This window comes from Somniosus microcephalus, chromosome 17, assembly GCF_052327205.1.
Source record: "Somniosus microcephalus isolate GS21.2 chromosome 17, FLI_Smic_1.0, whole genome shotgun sequence".
Taxonomy (NCBI): Eukaryota; Metazoa; Chordata; class Chondrichthyes; order Squaliformes; family Somniosidae; genus Somniosus; species Somniosus microcephalus.
The window spans coordinates 18,198,378-18,218,580 of record NC_141003.1 but is presented as its reverse complement, the minus strand read 5'-3'; the positions used below and the strand labels follow the sequence as shown (position 1 = coordinate 18,218,580).

Genomic DNA, 20,203 nt, shown 5'->3' with positions numbered 1-20,203 from the left:
AACATCTCAAGGTGCTTCACAGGAGGGTTACCGCACAGAACTGACACCGAGCTAAAGAAGGAGACATTAGGGCAGGTGACCAGAAGCTTGCTCAAAGAGTCCAGCTGTTTGTCCATTACCAACGGCAACCACATCTGGACGGGAGGGGTAATTACCGACGGTGCCTGGCAGCAGCTTGTGTTGGAAGTGAGGCGGCGCTCTTACGATCGGCGCTGGCAGTGGACAAGGGCCAAGTGGGAAAACTACCCCTGCCGAGTTACCGTAATCAATGAGGATTGGTTAAACGGAAAATAGTCTCGAAGTGAAAAGCTTTTTGAAAAAGGTCACGGACTTTTAAACTGTCCACAGTACTGTGAGTGAAGTGTAAGCAAAATAACAGAGGCCGGAATTTCATTCCATCTGGCACAGCTGAACAACCAGCATCAGCCGTGAGTCAGCCGTGACTCAGTGGGTAACACGCCTGCTTCTGATTCAGAAGGTCAGGAGTCCAAGCCTCGCTCCATGAGACTTAAGCATAAAATTCTAGGCTAACACTCGAACCTCATTTCCCCGCTATTTCCACCACAATCCCACCCAATTTGCGGCAGGATAAGAACTTGCCTTTATATAACGCCTTTCACAGCCTCAGGACGTCCCAAAGCGCTTTACAGCAAGTGAAGTACTTTTGAAGTGCAGTCACTGTTGTAATGGGGGAAACGCGGCAGCCAATGTGCGCACAGCAAGCTCCCACAAACAGCAATGAGATAATGACCGGATAATCTGTTTTAGTTGTTGGTTGAGGGATAAATATTGGCCAGGACACCGGGAGAACTCTGCTGCTCTTCTTCGGAATAGTGCCGCAGGATCTTTTACATCCACCCGAGAGAGCAGGCTTTAACATCTCATCCAAAAGACAGCACCTGTGACAGTGCTGCATTCCCTCAGTACCACACTGGAGTGTCAGCCTGGATTATGTGCTCAAGTCTCTGGAGTGGGACTTAAACCCAAAACCTTCTGACTCAGAGTCAAGAGTGCTACCCACTAAGCCACAGCTGACACCGAAGGAAATTCCGGTCCTGTGCAGTCAGCAGGCTAGGGGACCATCACAGCTCAGCCTCGCCCTCTTCTCATCAGCACTGCGCACTTTCAGCAGGCAATGGAACAATGGGAACCCATGGCAACCGTCGGGCCCCACTGTCACCCAGGACAACGGCAATTTACTCAGTATAGACCAGCGAGCAAATCTGAGATCCTCCTACTCTCTAGGAGTTCGCACCAGCTGAGCTATTGGGGGAGGGGGGAAATTCAACTCCACCTCAATTCTCCTTTTAAAATAGAAACTATTTCCTCTGATGGGGAGTCCAGAACAAGGGGGTATAACCTTAAAATTAGAGCCAGGCCGTTCAGGGGTGAAATCAGGAAGCACTTCTTCACACAAAGGGTAGTGAAAATGTGGAACTCTCTCCCCCAAAACGCTGTTGAGACTGGGGGTCAATTAGAAATTTCAGAACTGAGATTGATAGATTTTTGTTAGGCGAGGGTATTAAGGGATATGGAACCAAGGCAGGTAGATTGAAAGAAAGACTTGCATTTATATAGCGCCTTTCACGACCACCGGACGTCTCATAGCGCTTTACATCCAATGAAGTACTTTTGAAGTGGAGTCACTGTTGTACTGTAGGAAGGGTTAAGATACAGATCAGCCATGAAATAATTGAATGGCAGAACAGGCTCGAGGGGCTGAATGGCCTCCTCCTGTTCCTGTGTCCCTAAAATGGGAAGGAAGAAAATGCAGGCACCAAAAACGTAAACAAAACACAAACAACATCAAATCAAGTTACCTCAACGCCAATAGCCACCGTTCTACAACACATGAAGGGGTTAAATACTATCCTGTTGAAAGGAACAGCCCTCGAAGGTCATGTACGTACAATGGATAATTTTATCAATCAATCTCCATTACAGCATTTTACCGCTTTCGCGCACTGAACTGTTGGGGTTGCTATCACTTAATGTTCGGAATTGGTTGTAAATGGCATGATTCATAATTAATGGTGCGGTACTTTAAATGCTGCGGCCCTCGTTTCTGATCAACTGTGCCGATCAGATTTAAAGGCACAGGCCACCAGTGCTGCTGTGCTGTTCCTTGCCCTCCTTAGTGTAAATATTGGTGTTATCGAAGGCCAGCCAGAGGACGGAACGACTTGGCGTATTACAGCGCAGGGAGGGGAAACTTCACCGCCAAACTAACAAGATTCTGCCTCCAATCTGAATTTCTGATTTGGGCTACCACAGAATAGTCCACCTCACCTTTTCTCGATGATGCTTGGGTTCGCAGTCACCAGGTGTGTCCTGTACCCAGCGTCCTTGGTGTACTCATTGGACAGGGGAGGAAGGTTACAACTGCAAAGTGAAAAGAAACAAGACTATAATCTTCAGCTGCACATTCTTTACTTGCCCACACCTGTAAAAAAGATAGAATCTATCTGTGCTTTGTTAAAACTCAACGGGGCAAATATTGGTTGACATGAATCTTGTCATTCATGTGGAAATGACTTATGAAATGATACTGGGCGGCCTGCTGGTGGCGCTGTCCAGGGGGAGTATAAATACTCGGGCATGGGCCCAGCTTGCTCAGGACATTCTTTAACAGGAACTAGTGAAGGACACAACTAGATCTCCATGTTGAAAAACAGTTGATTAAAGCTTTGTTTAATACTCAGGCCAAGTGCCTAGTAGTTTTCTTACGCCATTGGTCAGGGCTCGTTTCTCGGGCCTAGACTTGGCGCTGCGCCCGAACCGAGAGGCCCGAGGTTTGTTGGAATCTGGTCCTCGGGCCTCATCTGCACACTCAGCTGCCAGCACTGGTCGTGCCTCCTCAGACAGCTTGCCCGATCGAAGACATCAATGTTGGGTTACCTGCCTCACTGGCAACGGCCCTCGGGTAAGTCCCATGCGCAGGGGGCGGGGGGGGGGCAGGGTGGAGTGATTGGAGCGGGCTACGGGGTGGGGTTGCGTTCCTGCTCCTCCTGGCTTCACACAAACGTTTTTTTAAATAAAGAAAACAATAATTAGATTAACTTTTGTTGCCGGCTGTGGGGGCCACTGAGGAATCCTGAGTGGGGTAGGCCCGACGCCTGTCCCGCTCATCGGCGACTCATTTCTGAATGGGGTCCTTCAACAGGTGTTAGGCCCTTAATTTACATATTTACGACGCCTAATGCCTGTTTTTAAGCGCTCGCACGAGACGCCTAGAAAAAGGCCCCCATGAGTTTAGAAGTGAGGCCGAGGCCTACACAGGCTGGCCCAGTGCTAAATTAGTTTGCTTTACACCCGTTTTACGCCATTAAAATGGTGGCAACACATACTAATTTCTACCCCGACATATTCTCTAAAGTGTCTGAGCGCGAAGGACAAGGAACCACGATATCTGTAATATATTGAGTCTTCTGCATAACATTAATTTCCTGTAAGTGTCACATATAAGTATTACTTCCTATAATATCTCCCCTATCACACTTCCACTCCAGAGACTTTGAGCACATAAATCTCGGCTGACACTCCCAGTGCAGTGCTGAGGGAGTGCCGCACTGTCGGAGGTGCCATCTTTCGGATGAGACGTTAAACTGAGGCCCCGTCTGCTTTCTCAGTGGACATAAAAGATGCCACGGCACTGTTTCGAAGAAGAGCAGGGGAGTTATCCCTGGTGTCCTGGGCCAGTATTGATCTTTCAATCAACATCTGGTCATTATCTTATTGCTGTTTGTGGGAGCTTGCTGTGCGCAAAATTGGATGCTGCGTGATGTAAGAAAACTACTAGGCACTTGGTTTAAGCGTTAAACAAAGCTTTAATCAACTGTTTTACAACATGGAGGTCTAGTTGTGTCCTTCACTAGTTCCTGTTAAAGAATGTCCTGAGCAAGCTGGGCCTATGCCCGAGTATTTATACTCTCCCTGGACAGCGCCACCAGCAGGCCGCCCAGTATTATTTCATAAGTCATTTCCACATGAATGACAAGATTCATGTCACTGCGTTTCCTACATTACAAAGGCACTTCATTGGTTGTAAAGCACTTTGGATGTCCTGAGGTCGTGAAAGGTGCTATATAAATGCAAGTCTTTCTTTCTTCTTTCTTTCTCTTTGTTATAAACCAACGTGTCTGGTGACTCACCATTAAAGGCACCACGACAGATCTGGTAGTTAGTTAAACAAGAAACTTCAAAATTGCTTTACAACAACAACGTACATTTATATAGCGCCCTTAACATAGCAAAATGTGCCAAGGCACTTAATGGAGGCGTAAGGAATTAAATGGACGCTGAGCCAAAGGAGGAGATATTCGGAGGGGTGACCAAATGCTTGGTCAAAGAAGTGGGTTTCAAGGAGGGTCTTAAAGGAGAGGGAGGTGGAGAAGGCGGAGAAATTTAGGGAGGGAATTCCAGATCATGGAGCCTAGGCAGCTGAAGGCACGGCTGCCAATGGTGAAGTGAAGGGAGGAGGATGAGCTCGAAGCTCAAGTCAAAGAAATGGTGAGTTCTAGAGGAGGACACTGGAGAAGGTTACAGAGATCGGGATAGAAGGTTTAGACACGAGGATGAGTATCTTAAATTTGAGCCTTTGGGATAGTGAAAGGCGATGTAGGTCTGCGAGGACAAGGATGATGGGTGAGCAGGACTTGGTGCGTGTTAGGGTCCAGGTAGCAGAGTTTCGGATGAGCTGAATTTTACGCAGGGCGGGGGATGAGAGTCCGGCCAGAACAGTACTGGAATTGTCTGGTGGTGACAATGGCATGGATGATGGTTTCAACAATAGACGGACTGAGGCAGGGGCCGAGATGGGCGATGTTACAGAAGTGGGAGCAGGCAGTCTTTGTGACAGAGAAGATGTGGACTTGGAAGTTCTTGTTGGTTAAGTGGGATGCTGAGATTGCGAAAAGTCTGGTGCAGCCTGAGACCGTGGCCAGGGAGGGCGAAGGAATGGGTGGCAAAGATAGGGAGTATATGGCGGGGGCTGAAGGCAATGCTTGGCTCTTCCCAATGTTTAGCTGGAGGGAATTACGGCTCATCAAAGACTGAATGTCTGGCAAGAACATTTAAAGCTGCACGAGGCTAATGTACAAGCAGTTCTGAACGACTTTCAGTGACCCGTGGACATTGATTAGAGCAACATGGAAGAGGCCCAATCAAAAACAAGTACCTGCCTTTATATAGCGCCTTTAACGTAGTAAACCATCCCAAGGCACTTCACAGAAGCGTTATCTTTGACACCAAGGTACAGAAGGAGATATTAGGTCACGTGACCATAAGCTTGGTCAAAGAGTTAGGTTTTAACGAGCATCTTAAAGGAGGAGAGAGGGGTAGAGAAGCGGAGAGGTTTGGGGAGGGAATTCTAGAGCTTAGGACCTAGGCAGCTGAAGGCACGACCACCAATAGTGGAGCGATGAAAATTGGGGACGCGCAAGAGGTAAGAATTGGAGGAGTGCAGAGATTTCGGAGTGTTGTGGGGCTGGAGGAGGTTACAGAGATCGGATGGGGCGATGCTATGCAGAACTCTGAAAACAGCGATTTAAAATTGAGGCGTTGCCGAACCGCGAGCCGATGTAGCTCAGCGAGCACTGGGGTGATGGGTGAACAGGACTTGGTGTGAGTTAGGACGCAGCAGCAGAGTTTGGATGAGTTCAGGTTTACGAAGGTGCAAAGTGGGGAGGCCGGCCAGGAGTGAATTGGAATAACTGAATCTAGAAGTAACAAAGGCATGATTGAGGATTTCAGCAGCAGATGAGCTGAGGCAAGGTGGAGAAGCTTAGCAGAGGTTACAATTGATACTCGACGCATCCTCAGCAGGTACTTCTAGAGTGCATGGAAACATACGTAAGGGAGCAGAATACACGACAGTCCCCCCATGTTAATATTAATATCTCCATGGCAGCACAGGAGAGTGGGAATTTTAAAGCCCAGTTCCATCCATGGAAAGAATCTCTGCATTTAAATAGATCGCAGAAGTAATATCGTGAAGCACTGCTGTCGGCAAAAAACTAGACGTGATTGCAGGTGGGAGAGAGCGAGGAGACTATATCCCTGATTATCTTACCCATACTCACCTTTAGTGAGGTCCTGTACTGTTACCGGAGCCTCACTATATTACCCTTTGTATATATCTCTTTTTCCTAGTTCATCATTTATTATAATTATCTCAGGATTTTTCCCAAGCAATTCTAAAGAACTTGCACCTTTCATGACCTCAGGATGTCCCAAAGTGCTTTACAGCCAATGAAGTACTTTTGAAGCAGTCACTGTTGTAATGTAGGAAACATGGCAGCCAATTTGCATAGAGCTAGGTCCCACAAACAGCAATGAGATACATGTCAATGCTGGTTGAGATATAAAAAATTGCCCAGGACACCGGGGATAACTCACCTGCTTTTCTTCAAAATAGTGCCATAGGATCTTTTACATCTACTTGAGAGAACAGACTCAGTTTAACATCTCATCCGAAAGACGGCATCTCTGACAGTGCAGCATTCCCTCAGTACCGCACTGGAGTGTTAGCCTTAGATTATGTGCTAAAGTCTCTGGAGTGGGACTTGAACCCACAACCTTCTGACTCAGAGGCAAGAGTGCCGCCCACTGAGCCCTGGGGTGCTCAGGATCAAAGAGCATAAATTAAATGTAACATTATACTGTAATGTAATAGTGCAATATCAAACTTTGAAGTAAATTTGGAGGTGTGAGATGTATCAGGCCGTGAATATCTGTTAAATCATTCCCTCATTTTCCTGCTGTAGAATATAGAATCATAGGAATAATCCAGCATTTGTTACAAAAAAAACTGGAGAACTACCCCAGAACAAATTTAAATTATAGAATAAAAATTGGTACAGATGAATCAAATGCAGATCTATTTATATCTATAATCTGTACTCAAATCTATATTTATCTATTATACATATAAAAGTTTTGAAATACGCTGGTCACACTTCGGGTGTCACGCTTTCACACATGCAAATTTCTGTGTCACACTAAAAAACAATGCCTAGAGAAACAGGCTCACCAACAGAAAATACTGTTTAACGAGAAGAAAAGAATTATAAAAACATAAAGTCTGATCTGTAGATTTGCCTTAGCTTCTACATGACCCTGTAAGTCACAGTAATTGCAATCTGGCCCGTAATTTGCGGTCAGCGGCGAATCAAAGGCGTTCGCCGCTGGCCCCGAAGTAAGCTTCCCACAAAGATCTCGCGATCTATGTGGCGAGAAATTCGGCTTTTCCGACGTTCAGTTGAGATCAGTGTAAGTTAATGGGGAATCCCTAACGCGAGCTGCTGTGATGTCAACAAGCTGTCTAAGCAGCCAATCACAATGCAGGATTCTCACTGACCAGGAACCATGATGTGAGTAAGCTCCTTTGATTCTAGCTTTTTAAAAATGTTACAAAGCAAAACAAAGATTGGGGCTCTCACATGGGGAAAAGGTAAACCTGAAATAAAGATGAATAATCTTTCAAATATAGTTTCTTAAAAATTGTATTTTTTATTAAATTTGACACTTCACAAAATTAAAATTCGTTTTTTCAGGGCCCTAATGTTTGTTTAGCAGTCAATATGCTGTTAAAACCCCAGTCACACCTAATCCAAAAGGGTTTAATGAATGGGGTATTTAACAGCGATATTACTGCAGAAAAGCCCAAGTTCTCGTCAGTTTCACTGATTTCCCTGATTACACTGATTGCCAGCTATTGGGTGTGGGGGTGTGGGGTGGGTGTTGGGGGAGACAGTGTTGGAGCAGTGAATGACTGACCGCAACTTCAGGATTTCCGCCTTAGAATGCGCATGCGCTACATCCTGAAGTTGCAGTCAGTTTCAAAGGGGTAATAAGAGTGAACGCTGCTCCGTCGCTGTTATTACCCACTGCAAATTCCAGACCATTGTGGCCTTAAAGGTATACGCTATATTACACACTACTGGACATTAGCTGCAGAATGATACGTTGGGAGAGTGCTCCTGACCGTATCAAATGGAGCAGCACAAGAGATAGGGTCATAATCCATGAAACACTCGAAGGAAAATCATCCTTCCCATCCTCTCGTGGCTCCCACCAATTTTCCCATGGGACAATGAACAGACACGCGATAATTTTCTGAGATCCGCTGGGAGTGGGGAACCTCGCCCTCGGTCGGTGCGTTTCAGAACATCGCGGGGAAGCTGGGAGTGATTCTCCACCCATTGGGATCAACTGATGCACTGACTGGCCGCGAGTTGCTCACCCACGTGGCCGGTGGGTGGGGTTTCAGTCTGTACTCTGAGCGTTACCCCACCAAAGTCCTAGGTTTGCAATCAAACACAGGAAACGGGAGTCGGCCGTTCAGCCCCTCGAGCCTGGTGCGCCATTCAATCAGAGGAAATAGTTTCTCTCTGTCTATCCTATCAACTCCTTTAATCATCTTAAACACCTTAATTAGATCACCCCTTAATCTTCTATACTCGAGGGAATACAAGCCCAGTCTATGCAACCCATCCTCATAATTTAACCCTTTTAGATCTCGAGTGAATCTGCACTGCACCCCCTCCAAGGCCAATATATCCTTCCTGAGGTGCGGAGCCCAGAACTGAACGCAATACTTAAATGGAGTTTAACCAGAGCTTTATGTAACTGGAACATAACCTCCACCCCTTTGTATTCCAGCCTTCTTGAGATGAGAGGATCAGAGGGACCTTGGTGTGCATGTACATAGATCCCTGAAGGCAGCAGGACAGGTAGATAAGGTGGTTAAGAAGGCATATGGGATACTTGCCTTCATTAGCCGAGGCATAGAATATAAGAGCAGGGAGGTTATGATGGAGCTGTACAAAACGTTAGTTAGGCCACAGCTGGAATACTGTGTGCAGTTCTGGTCGCCACACTATAGGAAGGATGTGATTGCATTGGAGAGGGTGCAGAGGAGATTCACCAGGATGTTACCTGGGCTGGAGCGCTTCAGATATGAAGAGAGACTGGACAGGCTGGGTTTGTTTTCCTTAGAGCAGAGAAGGCTGAGGGGGGACCTGACTGAGGTGTACAAAATTATGAGGGGCATAGATAGGGTAGATAGAAAGGAACTTTTCCCCTTAGTAGAGGGGTCAATAACCAGGGCGCATAGTTTCAAGGTAAGGGGCAGGAGGTTTAGAGGGGATTTGAGGAAAAACTGTTTCACCCAGAGGGTGGTTGGAATCTGGAACTCACTGCCTGAAAGGGTGGTAGAGGCAGGAACCCTCACAATATTCAAGAAGCATTTAGATGAACACTTGAAACGTCATAGCATACAAGGCTATGGACCAAGTGCTGGAAAATGGGATTCGAACAGACAGGGCTTGATGGCCGGCGTGGACACGATGGGCCGAAGGGCCTCTTTCTGTGCTGTATAACTCTATGACTCTATGAAGGCTACAAATTCCATCAGCCTTTTCCGTTATTTTTCGGACCTGTTCACTGGTTTTAGTGATTCAGACCCTCTAACTGGATCCGGCCAGTTCCGCTCGCCAACCTGAACTATCCCTTTAACTGTCCTTCAGTGCGCGCCCCCTTTAAAATCTGTGGGTTGAAATGTCCGCCACTCCGGGGAGCTGTGGTGAGCGCGTGGCAGGAATCCGGCAGCACGGGGAGTCGGAATCTACTGATCCAACTGCAATCGCAGCCTCCCTGTTCACCATTCTCTACCGCAGGCAGCCTCATTTAACCGGGAAAATCCGTCGGCTGCCAATAAAAAAAACACTCCCAACTATGTTTCCACGCACAAAAGCTGCGCGTTTCGTCTGAGATCTCGCCATATTACAAGACTGCCTCACCCTCCTGTTCCATCATTTGGAAAAAAATAAAAAGCAGATTAGTTCAAGTTTGCCTTCTGCTTGTTTGGTAGTAAATCTGTTAGATATTAAGATTATTATCCAGTAAATACGAATGCTTTCATAATTTCCACTCTAGGGTTTAGACTGAACAAGGCCTGTATCCCGTCACTTAGGTACAAACGGATCCTTTTTAGTCAGTCTGCTTACTAATTAACAGAATGCCGCGCTCTACATTGTTGGATTGATGAAAAGAATCTGAGCCTTGATTTACTAATAATTCTTTTGTGTCTTTGTATTTGTCCAAATTAAACTGGAGCTTGAATCAGTTTTATTTACTTCAGGGTTTAAAAGGTCAGAATGACTTTTATACATTGTCTTATCTTAGGCCACGGTGCAGATTGCTGCTGATCTAGCACACGGGAGCCTCAGCCTCCTGCTTTTCATTTAATTGTTGTCAGTATCCAAGCTTGTGGTGACTACTACAGTCACCGGGAGTAAAAGGTCGAGTTGTGTTCTTGTGTACAAAGGGAAGATTGTTGAACAAGCTGGCAGCGTGGAGTGTCCATGCCAAATGTGGAGTGTGGCAGGTCTGCAGTGTTAGTGTATATAATTGTTGTGAGCACATGCATTTCTACGGTGGCTCCTTGCAGTCCTGGTCTGTCACAAATTCTTGCCGCTAACATCAAACCAACACCACTAAAAACAGATGATCTGCTCATTATCACAATGCTGTTTGTGGGAGCTTGCTGTGCGCAAATTTGGCTGCCTCGTCTCCTACATTACAACTGAATATGCTTCAAACAAGTACTTCATTGGCTGTAAAACACTTTGGGACGTGCTGAGGTTGTGAAAGGCACCATATAAACGGAGGTTCTTTCTTTCTTCCTTATGATTGACGTGTGTGCAGCCTTTTCCACACATTCCCACTGAGCCTGCTCACTCTGCCGGGCTCCACAAGTGCTCGTGCTGTTGTGTTCGACGTGTGGAAGGAGTCCGCTGGCTGGGGCTGTTGAATGCCTTTGTCTGATGTGCCAATTGCTGGTGTAATCTTTCTAACTGCTTCAGTAGTGTTGCATCGAGTGCTCCTCAGCCCCACTCCGCTAACGTTTTGTTCACTGTACTTCTCGCTGCTGTCTTCTTTGAACCCGTGTCTCTCGTAAAACACACCACAACAAAGGCTGTGCAAGCTGGTCCAACCTCATTCGGAACTACAGGGTAAGTGAGGTCCCACTCCCACCCCCTGCCTCAGATGAGGGACCTGGGTCGTTATCGTCTGTCGAGCAAGGTTCTGAGAGGCTCGTCTCAAAGAATTTACTCTTCCAAGTCAGCCAAATGATGGAAGGGTTTCCAAGAATTCTTTGTTGCCCTCCCTATTCCCAACTTTTGTTTTCACTCTTCGATCTATGCCAATATCTGTTATCACTCTAGCTGCCATAGAAGGTTTCATGCCTCCCATCTCCCATTTTGCTGGTATATCTTGGTTGAATGTTCTTTCCTACCTCTCCAGGACAAGGTACAAGAGAAAGTTTGTTGTCTGATCCCTCTCTTATCTGTTGCAACTTTTCTCTATTTTTATCAACACTACTATGATCAGCACTCTGCTGAACTTCATTCCCTTGTTCCTTCTAATCTTCGAACGCACCATCCTTCACATTCTCCCGGCTCCCTACATCTTCCCGTCAACACCCACCACATGTCTTTTACTCTAAATGCATGCTCTCCCAGGACCTCGAGAGTGTGGAAATCTCTTGGGGTGAAATTGGTCTTGGGTGGTAGTGTGAAAGGTGGCGACAGCGAATCAGCCGTCCATTTTAAAATCCGCCCTATTTTCTTTTCCACTGACTTGGCCGTTGCCGGAGACCAATTATCTCCTCGATTTCCAATGGCCTTTCCTTCCTCCAACAATCTTCAGGCTTCAAAACCCAGATCAGAGTCACTTACTTGCCGATTTACCTTGGCCTTTACTCTTTTCCACCTCGGTGGGGTTCTGGCCTTTGGGCCTTCGCCTGGCTTTCTCAATGTAAAAACAAGTCTTTTAACCGGTTAGCTGGCTGGCCACAAGTTAAGAGTAGGAGACACGGGCTGGGTTTTTACTTCAACACAGAGGAGACGTGGAGAGCAGGGAGAAGGTGTAGGATACTTTGTTTGGAGCTCAGAAAAACAAGAAAAAGGCTGCAACAGTAAACCAAATAATAATTAGAAAAATCGCCTCCTCGCTGCATGGTGCGTGTCTGACTTTCAGACACTGTCAGTCAATGAGATATCCTGCCTTATTTCATATAATTGTTCATTTAAAATACTTGTTAACTTAATTGTAATTAGTTTTCAGTCATATACGGCCTTTCTCCCAGGGTTCTCTCGATCTCTTGCCGAAGTTATAGACCGAGAGAGAACCCACCGTGGAAATTTAGGGCGGATGTGTCACTGCTCTAGATTTAAAATTACTTTTTTTTAAACTCAAGGCCTATGTTTTATTGCTTTGAATTTAAAATGATTTTTGTTTCCAATCGCAAATGCTTTCATTTCTAAATGGCACACTGCCTTGATGTAATACATTATGCAGACAAAATAGTCACAAGGTCACAGATAAGCTTGAATGCAGAGATCCCTCAGCCCATTTCATCTGATTCTTCCAGAACACCAAACTGACCATCTTCCCCTGAAAGCATCTGGCTGTTTCTTCAATCAGTTCAGTGACTTGGGAGGGGCGTTCTAAGGATCAGTATTTTCCTTGATTCTGCTTAGTAATATTCATCTTCATATTTTTAAATCATTTTAGCAGAGGCGTGTGAAAATCATCAACACTGTAAAGCACTGGTGATACTCAAAGGGTTAAATATCCACTTAGGCTTTCTTAAGGCCTTTTGAGTACACTGGATGTCACAGAATTAATTAGTGGTCCCGCACTTATTAGTGCGTTCAGACTAAATAGACCACAAAATACAATTGGAAACTGAGATAAGCCCAAACAGCAATTTAAACAGCAAACCATCCAGGACAAAGCAGCCGGCTTGATAGCCACCCCATCCATCACCTTAAACATTCACTCCCTCCACCACCGGCGTACCGTGGCTGCAGTATGTACCATCTACAAGATACATTGCAGCAACTTGCCAAGGCTTCTTCGGCAGCACCTCCCAAACCCGCGACCTCTTCCATCTAGAAGGACAAGGGCAGCAGGTGCATGGGAACACCACCACCTCCAAGTTTCCCTCCAAGTCACACACCATCCTGACTTAGAAGTATATCGGCCGTTCCTTCATTGTCGCTGGGTCATAATCCTGGAACTCCCTCCCTAACAGCACTGTGGGAGTACCTTCACCACACGGACTGCAGCGGTTCAAGAAGGCGGCTCACCACCACCTTCTCAAGGGCAATTAGGGATGGGCAATAAATGCCGGCCTTGCCAGCGACGCCCAGATCCCGAGAAGATTTCTCAGAAGTCAGTACTGGTAGAGTTTTGCGCTTTCTTAGTTGGTGCACTATTTAAAAGTGCAATCATGCCACCAGGTGAGTGGAAGGATAGAGCTTCCTGTTGTCCCTCTATCCCTCAGTATATTTAAATTGCTGGCTGGTCTCCCGTGGCATTGCTCGAGGGTAGTAGCTGCAAGGTTGTGATGGTTAGCCGCGAACCTCGGCTGGGGAAGTGGTCTAACTATGTTAACGGGGTCCGATTACTTGGAAAGGCTAATTGGTACAAGGAGAGGAGACAGGGTGCTGATTGGTGCTCCTTGTCTCCTCTCCTTCTTGTACCAATTAGCCTTTCCAAGTAATCGGAATCTCAGAAAAAACAGCAGGAGCTTCTTCCTCTTCTATACTCTTAATTTTAAAAAGGGAAATTGTTTGGTTGTTCTTGTGTTGGCGTTTTATACCAAGTCAGACTTATGGAATGTGAGAGAGACTCTCAGAACTCACATAGCTGCTGACTTGAGCTGTGTACACACCCCACCCTACACACCCATTGCCCCCCACCCTTCACATCCCAACTGCCCACCACCCCCCATCCTACACACCCCAACCTACACACCCATTGCCCCCCACCCTACACACCCCACCCTACACACCCTTCACACCCCACCCTACACACCCATTGCCCCCCACCCTTCTCCCCCCACCATACACACCCCACCCTACACACCCATTGCCCCCCACCCTTCACCCCCCACCCTACACACCCCAACCTACACACCCATTGCCCCCCCACCCTACACACCCTAACTTACACACCCATCGCCCCCCACCCTACACACCCCACCCTACACACCCATTGCTCCCCACCCTTCACCCCCCACCCTTCGCCCCCCACCCTACACACCCCAACCTACACACCCATTGCTCCCCACCCTTCACCCCCCACCCATCGCCCCCCACCCTACACACCCCACCCTACACACCCATTGCCCCCCACCCTTCACATCCCAACTGCCCACCCCACCCTACACACCCCACCCTACACACCCATTGCTCCCCACCCTTCACCCCCCACCCTACACACCCCACCCTACACACCCATTGCCCCCCACCCTACACACCCCAACTGCTAATAAATCCAATAGGGAATTGAGGAGAAACTTCCTTACCCAGAGAATGTGGAACTCACTACCACGGGGAGTGGTTGAGGTGAATAGTATAGATGCATTAAGGGGAAGCTAGATAAATACATGAGGGAGAAGGGAATGGAAGGATATGCTGATAGGGTGTTAGAGATGAATAGATGTTAGGGTGGGAGGAGGCTCGTGTGGAGCATAAACTCCAGCACAGACCAGTTGGGCTGAATGGCCAGTATCTGTGCTGTAATTTCTATGAATTTCCTCGGGGTTTCTGCCACTCCGTCATCGTAACATTGGTAGACACCATTTAACGTGTGTAAACAGGGCTTCCACCAACTCCCACCAAAGGTACGGTGGCAGGCAGAGGACACGCTCCCAGGAAGTTCATATCCAGATAGAAATTCCTCCCTCTTTGAAAAATCTGGCCAAGACTGCCAAAAACTGCTCTCTGGATAATCCAAAGGCCAACATTTACCCCTCCACTGACACCGAAAACAGATTCTCTGGTTGATTATCACATTGCTGTTTGTGGGAGCTTGCTGTGCACAAATTGGCTGTCATGTTTTCCTACATTACAACAGTGACTACACTTCAAAAAGTGCTTCATTGGCTCCAAAGCACTTTGGGACGTCCTGAGGCCGTGGAAGGCGCTGAATAAATCCAAGCTCTTTCTTTCTTTAATTGTCAGTCAACTGATTCTAAACCTAAGTCTTTTAGTCACAAGGTCACGATTTTGGTTTTCTAACTGTCCTCCACCGTAATTTATTTATTTATTTATTTATTTTTTATTCATTGATGGGATGTGGGCGTCGCTGGCTAGGCCTGCATTTAGTGCCCATCCCTAATTGCCCTTGAGAAGATGGTGGTGAGCCGCCTTCTTGAACCGTTGCAGTCCACATGGTGTAGGTACACCCACAATGCTGTTAGGAAGGGAGTTCCAGGATTTTGGCCCAGCGACAGTGAAGGAATGGCGATACAGGTCCAAGTCAGGATGGTGTGTGGCTTGGAGGGGAACTTGTAGGTGGTGATGTTCCCATGTGTCTGCTGCCCTTGTCCTTCTAAGTGGTAGAGGTCGCAGGTTTGGAAGGTGCTGTTGAAGGAGCTTTGGCGAGTTGCTGCAGTGCATCTTGTAGATGGTACACACTGCAGCCACAGTGCGCCGTTGGTGGAGGGAGTGAATGTTGAAGGTGGTGGATGGAGTGCCAATCAAGCAGGCTGCTTTATCCTGGATGGTGTCGAGCTTCTTGAGTGTTGTTGGAGCTGCACTCATCCAGCCAAGTGGAGAGTATTCCATCACACTCCTGACTTGTGCCTTGTAGATGGTGGAAAGGCTTTGGGGAGTCAGGAGGTGAGACACTCGCCGCAGAATTCCCAGCCTCTGGCCTGCTCTTGTAGCCACAGTATTTATATGGCTGGTCCAGTTCAGTTTCTGATCAATGGTAACCCCCAGGATGTTGATAGTGGGGGATTCAGCGATGGTAATGCCATTGAATGTCAAGGGGAGATGGTTAGAGTCTCGCTTGTTGGAGATGGTCATTGCCTGGCACTTATGTGGTGCGAATGTTACTTGTCACTTGTCAGCCCAAGTCTGAATGTTGTCCAGGTCTTGCTGCATATGGACACGGACTGCGTCAGTATCTGACGAGTCTCGAATGGTGCTGAACAGTGTGCAATCATCAGCAAACATCCCCACTTCTGACCTTATGATGGAGGGAAGGTCATTGATGAAACAGCTGAAGATGGTTGGGCCTAGGACACTGCCCTGAGGAACTCCTGCAGCGATGTCATATGATTGAGATGAATGACCTCCAACAACCACAGCCAACTTCATTTGCGCTAGGTATGATTCCAACCAATGGAGAGTTTTCCCCTTGATTCCCATTGACTTCAGTTTTGCTAGGGCTCCTTGATGCCACACTCGATCAAATGCTGCCTTGATGTCAAGGGCAGTCACTCTCACCTCACCTCTTGTGTTCAGCTCTTTTGTCCATGTTTGGACCAAGGCTGTAATGAAGTCAGGAGCTGAGTGGCCCTGGCGGAACCCAAACTGGGCGTCAGTTAGCAGGTTATTGCTGAGTAAGTGCCGCTTGATAGCACTGTCGACGACACCTCCCATCACTTTGCTGATGATTGAGAGTAGACTGATGGGACGGTAATTGGCCGGGTCGGATTTGTCCTGCTTTTTGTAGACAGGACATACTTGGGCAATTTTCCACATTGCCGGGTAGATGCCAGTGTTGTAGCTGTACTGGAACAGCTTGGCTAGGGGCGCAGCTAGTTCTGGAGCACAAGTCTTCAGTACTATTGCCGGAATGTTGTCAGGGCTCATAGCCTTTGCAGTATCCAGTGTCTTCAGCCGTTTCTTGACATCACGTGGAGTGAATTGAATGGGCTGAAGACTGGCATCTGTGATGCTGGGGACCTCAGGAGGAGGCCGAGATGGATCATCCACTCGGCACTTCTGGCTGAAGATAGTTGCAAATGCTTCAGCCTTGTCTTTTGCACTCACGTGCTGGGCTCCACCATCATTGAGGATGGGGATATTTTTGGAGCCTCCTCCTCCTGTTAACTGTTTAATTGTCCACCACCACTCACGACTGGATGTGGCTGGACTGCAGAGCTTTGATTTGATCCGATGGTTGTGAGATCGCTTAGCTCTGTCTATCGCATGTTGCTTCCGTTGTTTGGCATGCAAGTAGTCCTGTGTTGTAGCCTCACCAGGTTGACACCTCATTTTTCGGTATGCCTGGTGCTGTTCCCGGCATGCTCTCCTGCACTCTTCGTTAGACCAGGATTGATCTCCTGGCTTGATGGTAATGGTAGAGTGAGGGATATGCCGGGCCATGAGGTTACAGATTGTGGTTGAATACAATTCTGCTGCTGCTGATGGCCCACAGCGCCTCATGGATGCCCAGTTTTGAGTTGCCAGATCTGTTCGAAATCTGTCCCATTTAGCACTGTGGTAGTGCCACACAACACGGTGGAGGGTATCCTCAACATGAAGACGGAACTTCGTCTCCACAAGGACTGTGCGGTGGTCACTTCCATCAATGCTGTCATGGACAGATGCATCTGCAACAGGTAGATTGGTGAGGACGAGATCAAGTAGGTTTTTCCCTCTTGTTGGTTCCCTCACCACCTGTCGCAGACCCAGTCTGGCAGCTATGTCCTTTAGGACTCGGCCAGCTCGGTCAGTTGTGGTGCTACCGAGCCACTCTTGGTGATGGACATTGAAGTCCCCCACCCAGAGGACATTTTGTGCCCTTGCTACTCTCAGTGCTTTTTTAATAGAATTGAAGCGCGATTTGTTACAAAGCAAAGAATTTTGTGTTATTTTGGTAAATAATAAGATCCTTCAAAGAGTCAGCTGTAATTGTCATTTCCATTATTTTGAAACTCTTGATAAACAAATGGGACTATAACCTACATCAGCGCTTCTGTCCAATTAGCATGCACTGCTATTAAGTGTATCTTTAGAATTACTAGCCACTAGCATGTCTCAGAGTATTGCACCAGTAAATCATGAATGTTTTACTTTGGGCGGAAAATTACATGCAGAAATTCTGCAACGAGACCTTTCATCATCTCAAGGTAGATTTCTACGCACGTTTCCAGCATGCGAAGAGTGAGAGCTCCTGCCTCCATCCACGGAGCCAGCAATCCAGGCCATTAGTGATGGAAATGCGCAAAGAGGGGGAGCATCAGCCACTGGATGAGGCAGGAGTGGGCAGGGGGACATTGGTAGCAAGGGGAGGAAGGGGCATGTATGCCCAGGGCAGGGGGGGCAGAATGCAAGGGGGAAATAGCTGGGAATGGGAATGGATGGCAGTGTAAAAGGGTGGAATTGACGCTGGTGCAGGGGAGAGGGAAGGGAAAAATCGATAGCAACGAAAGGGAAGGTAAATGGATGCAAATAGAGGGAAGGGGGAAATAGATATTAGTGAAAGGGGAAGGGAAAGAAGCTGGTAACAATGCTTTATGATGGAAGGACATTGGCAGCATTAGGAATGGAAACGACACGCATTTATATAGCGACTGCCATTCCAAAGCCTTCACAACCAATTAAATACTCTTGTAATGTAGGAAATGCAGCAGCCAATGTGCACACAGCAAGCTCTCACAACCAGCACTGAGATAGTGGCCAGATAATCTTTTTTTTAATGATCTTGGTTGAGGGATAAATATTGGCCAGGACACCAGGGAAAACTCCCCAGCTCTTCTTCAAATGGTGCTGTGGTATCTTTTACGTCCACCTGAGAGAGCAGACGGGGCCTCGGCTTAATGTCTCATCCAAAAGACGGCGCCTCCGACAGTGCAGCACTCCCTCAGTACTGTACTGGAGTGTTAGCCTAGACTTTGTGCTCAAGTCTCTGGAGTGGGGCTTGAACCCACAACCTCCTGACAAAAGATGGATGCAAAAGATCCCATGGCACTATTCGAAGAAGAGCAGGGGAGTTCTCCCCAGCGGCCTGGCCAATATTTATCCCATAATCAACATCACTGAAACAGATTCTCTGGTCATTATCTCATTGCTGTTTGTGGGAGCTTGCTGTACGCAAATTGGCTGCCACATTTCCCACATTACAACAGTGACTACACTCCAAAAGTACTTGACTGTGAAGTGCTTTGGGACGTCCTGAGGTTGTGATACTCACTATAGAAATGCAAGTTCTTTCTTTCTTTCTTTCTGAAACTGAAAAACAGCCCGTTTGAGATTAGATTGTGATTCCATATTTATTTTCTATACAACAGCATAGTAGACAGTGACACCTCGTATTGAGATTATACCAAGTTAAATCTGGAAACATTTTCAAAATATGTTTTCCCATTTAAATGACTGATCTCAGTCTATGTTGTTCAAATTGGTGACTGTCTCTTTGTGGCAACCTTGAAATTGTACATTAATTCTGATCTGCTTTTGCCCCAGGGGAACTTAAATGATTCTTAGGAACGGTGTCAAGCATTATTTAAAAAAAACACAAGTAGTGTTTGGATAGAAATTCACTGGGCTAAAAATTCGGTGGCGCCGCATTTGGGGCACCAAGCTCGCCTGGGCGCCGGAATTTGCGCTCCGGGCGGAGCCGCTTGCGCCCTCCCGATATTCAGTTGGAGCGCCCCACGAGGGACTCGGGGCGCTGCTCGAGGCTCCCCGCGTCCCGCTTGGGGCGCTCAAACGGAATATCGCAGCGCTACGTGCCGCAGCGCCACATGCTGCGGCACGGTGCGCTGCGGTATTGCAGGCCTTCCTCCCCTTCTTAAGGGGGGGGGGGCCTGCACCAGAGCGATCACCGATCGCGAGTGCCGGCCAAAGAGCCCGGCACCGAGGAGAAGTGCCGGGCTCTCGGGACACAGCCGGCACTGCCCGGGGGGGGGGGTGATCAGGAGGCCGGGGAGGGCGGTGCGAGGAGGTGCTGGCAGGTGGCCACCGAAAAAAATGGCTGCCCCGCACCTCCACCTTAATTTGTGCCACTACCGCCACAGGTAGGCCCCGTGAACCGGTCGCGCGCTACGGTGGGGGGGGGCGCGACCCAATATTGCGCTCAGGGCGGTAGCGGGGCGCTGCGCACACCGATGATGTCATCGGTGGCAGCGCAGCGCTCCAGGCTAACGCCGCCATTAGCGCCCCGCTAAATATCGCGGGAGGCGTGGCCAGTGGCGCTAAAGCCACTGAGTGCCCTCTTTAGGCGCTAACTGGTGGCGCAGCCCACCGAATTTCTAGGCCACTTTCTTTTTAAATAAGCAGCCAAAAGCAATGAGACAGGAGGGCGGGGGGAGGGGAACGAGGAGAGCAATGTCATTGGTGGATTCCCTGCAACATCAGTGTAATGGAAACAAGGGTGGACACCTCCTGAA

General features: G+C 47.8%; 1 protein-coding gene across 1 annotated transcript in view; it reads right to left on the bottom strand.

Moving 5' to 3' along the window:
- Positions 1-20,203, bottom strand: part of st8sia1 (ST8 alpha-N-acetyl-neuraminide alpha-2,8-sialyltransferase 1) — a 66,006-nt gene that overhangs the window by 8,341 nt on the left and 37,462 nt on the right. Inside the window, exon 4 of the mRNA XM_086010005.1 lies at positions 2,290-2,382. Within this exon, the coding sequence (XP_085866131.1) occupies positions 2,290-2,382 (93 nt within the window). The remainder of the gene's footprint in view (positions 1-2,289; positions 2,383-20,203) is intronic.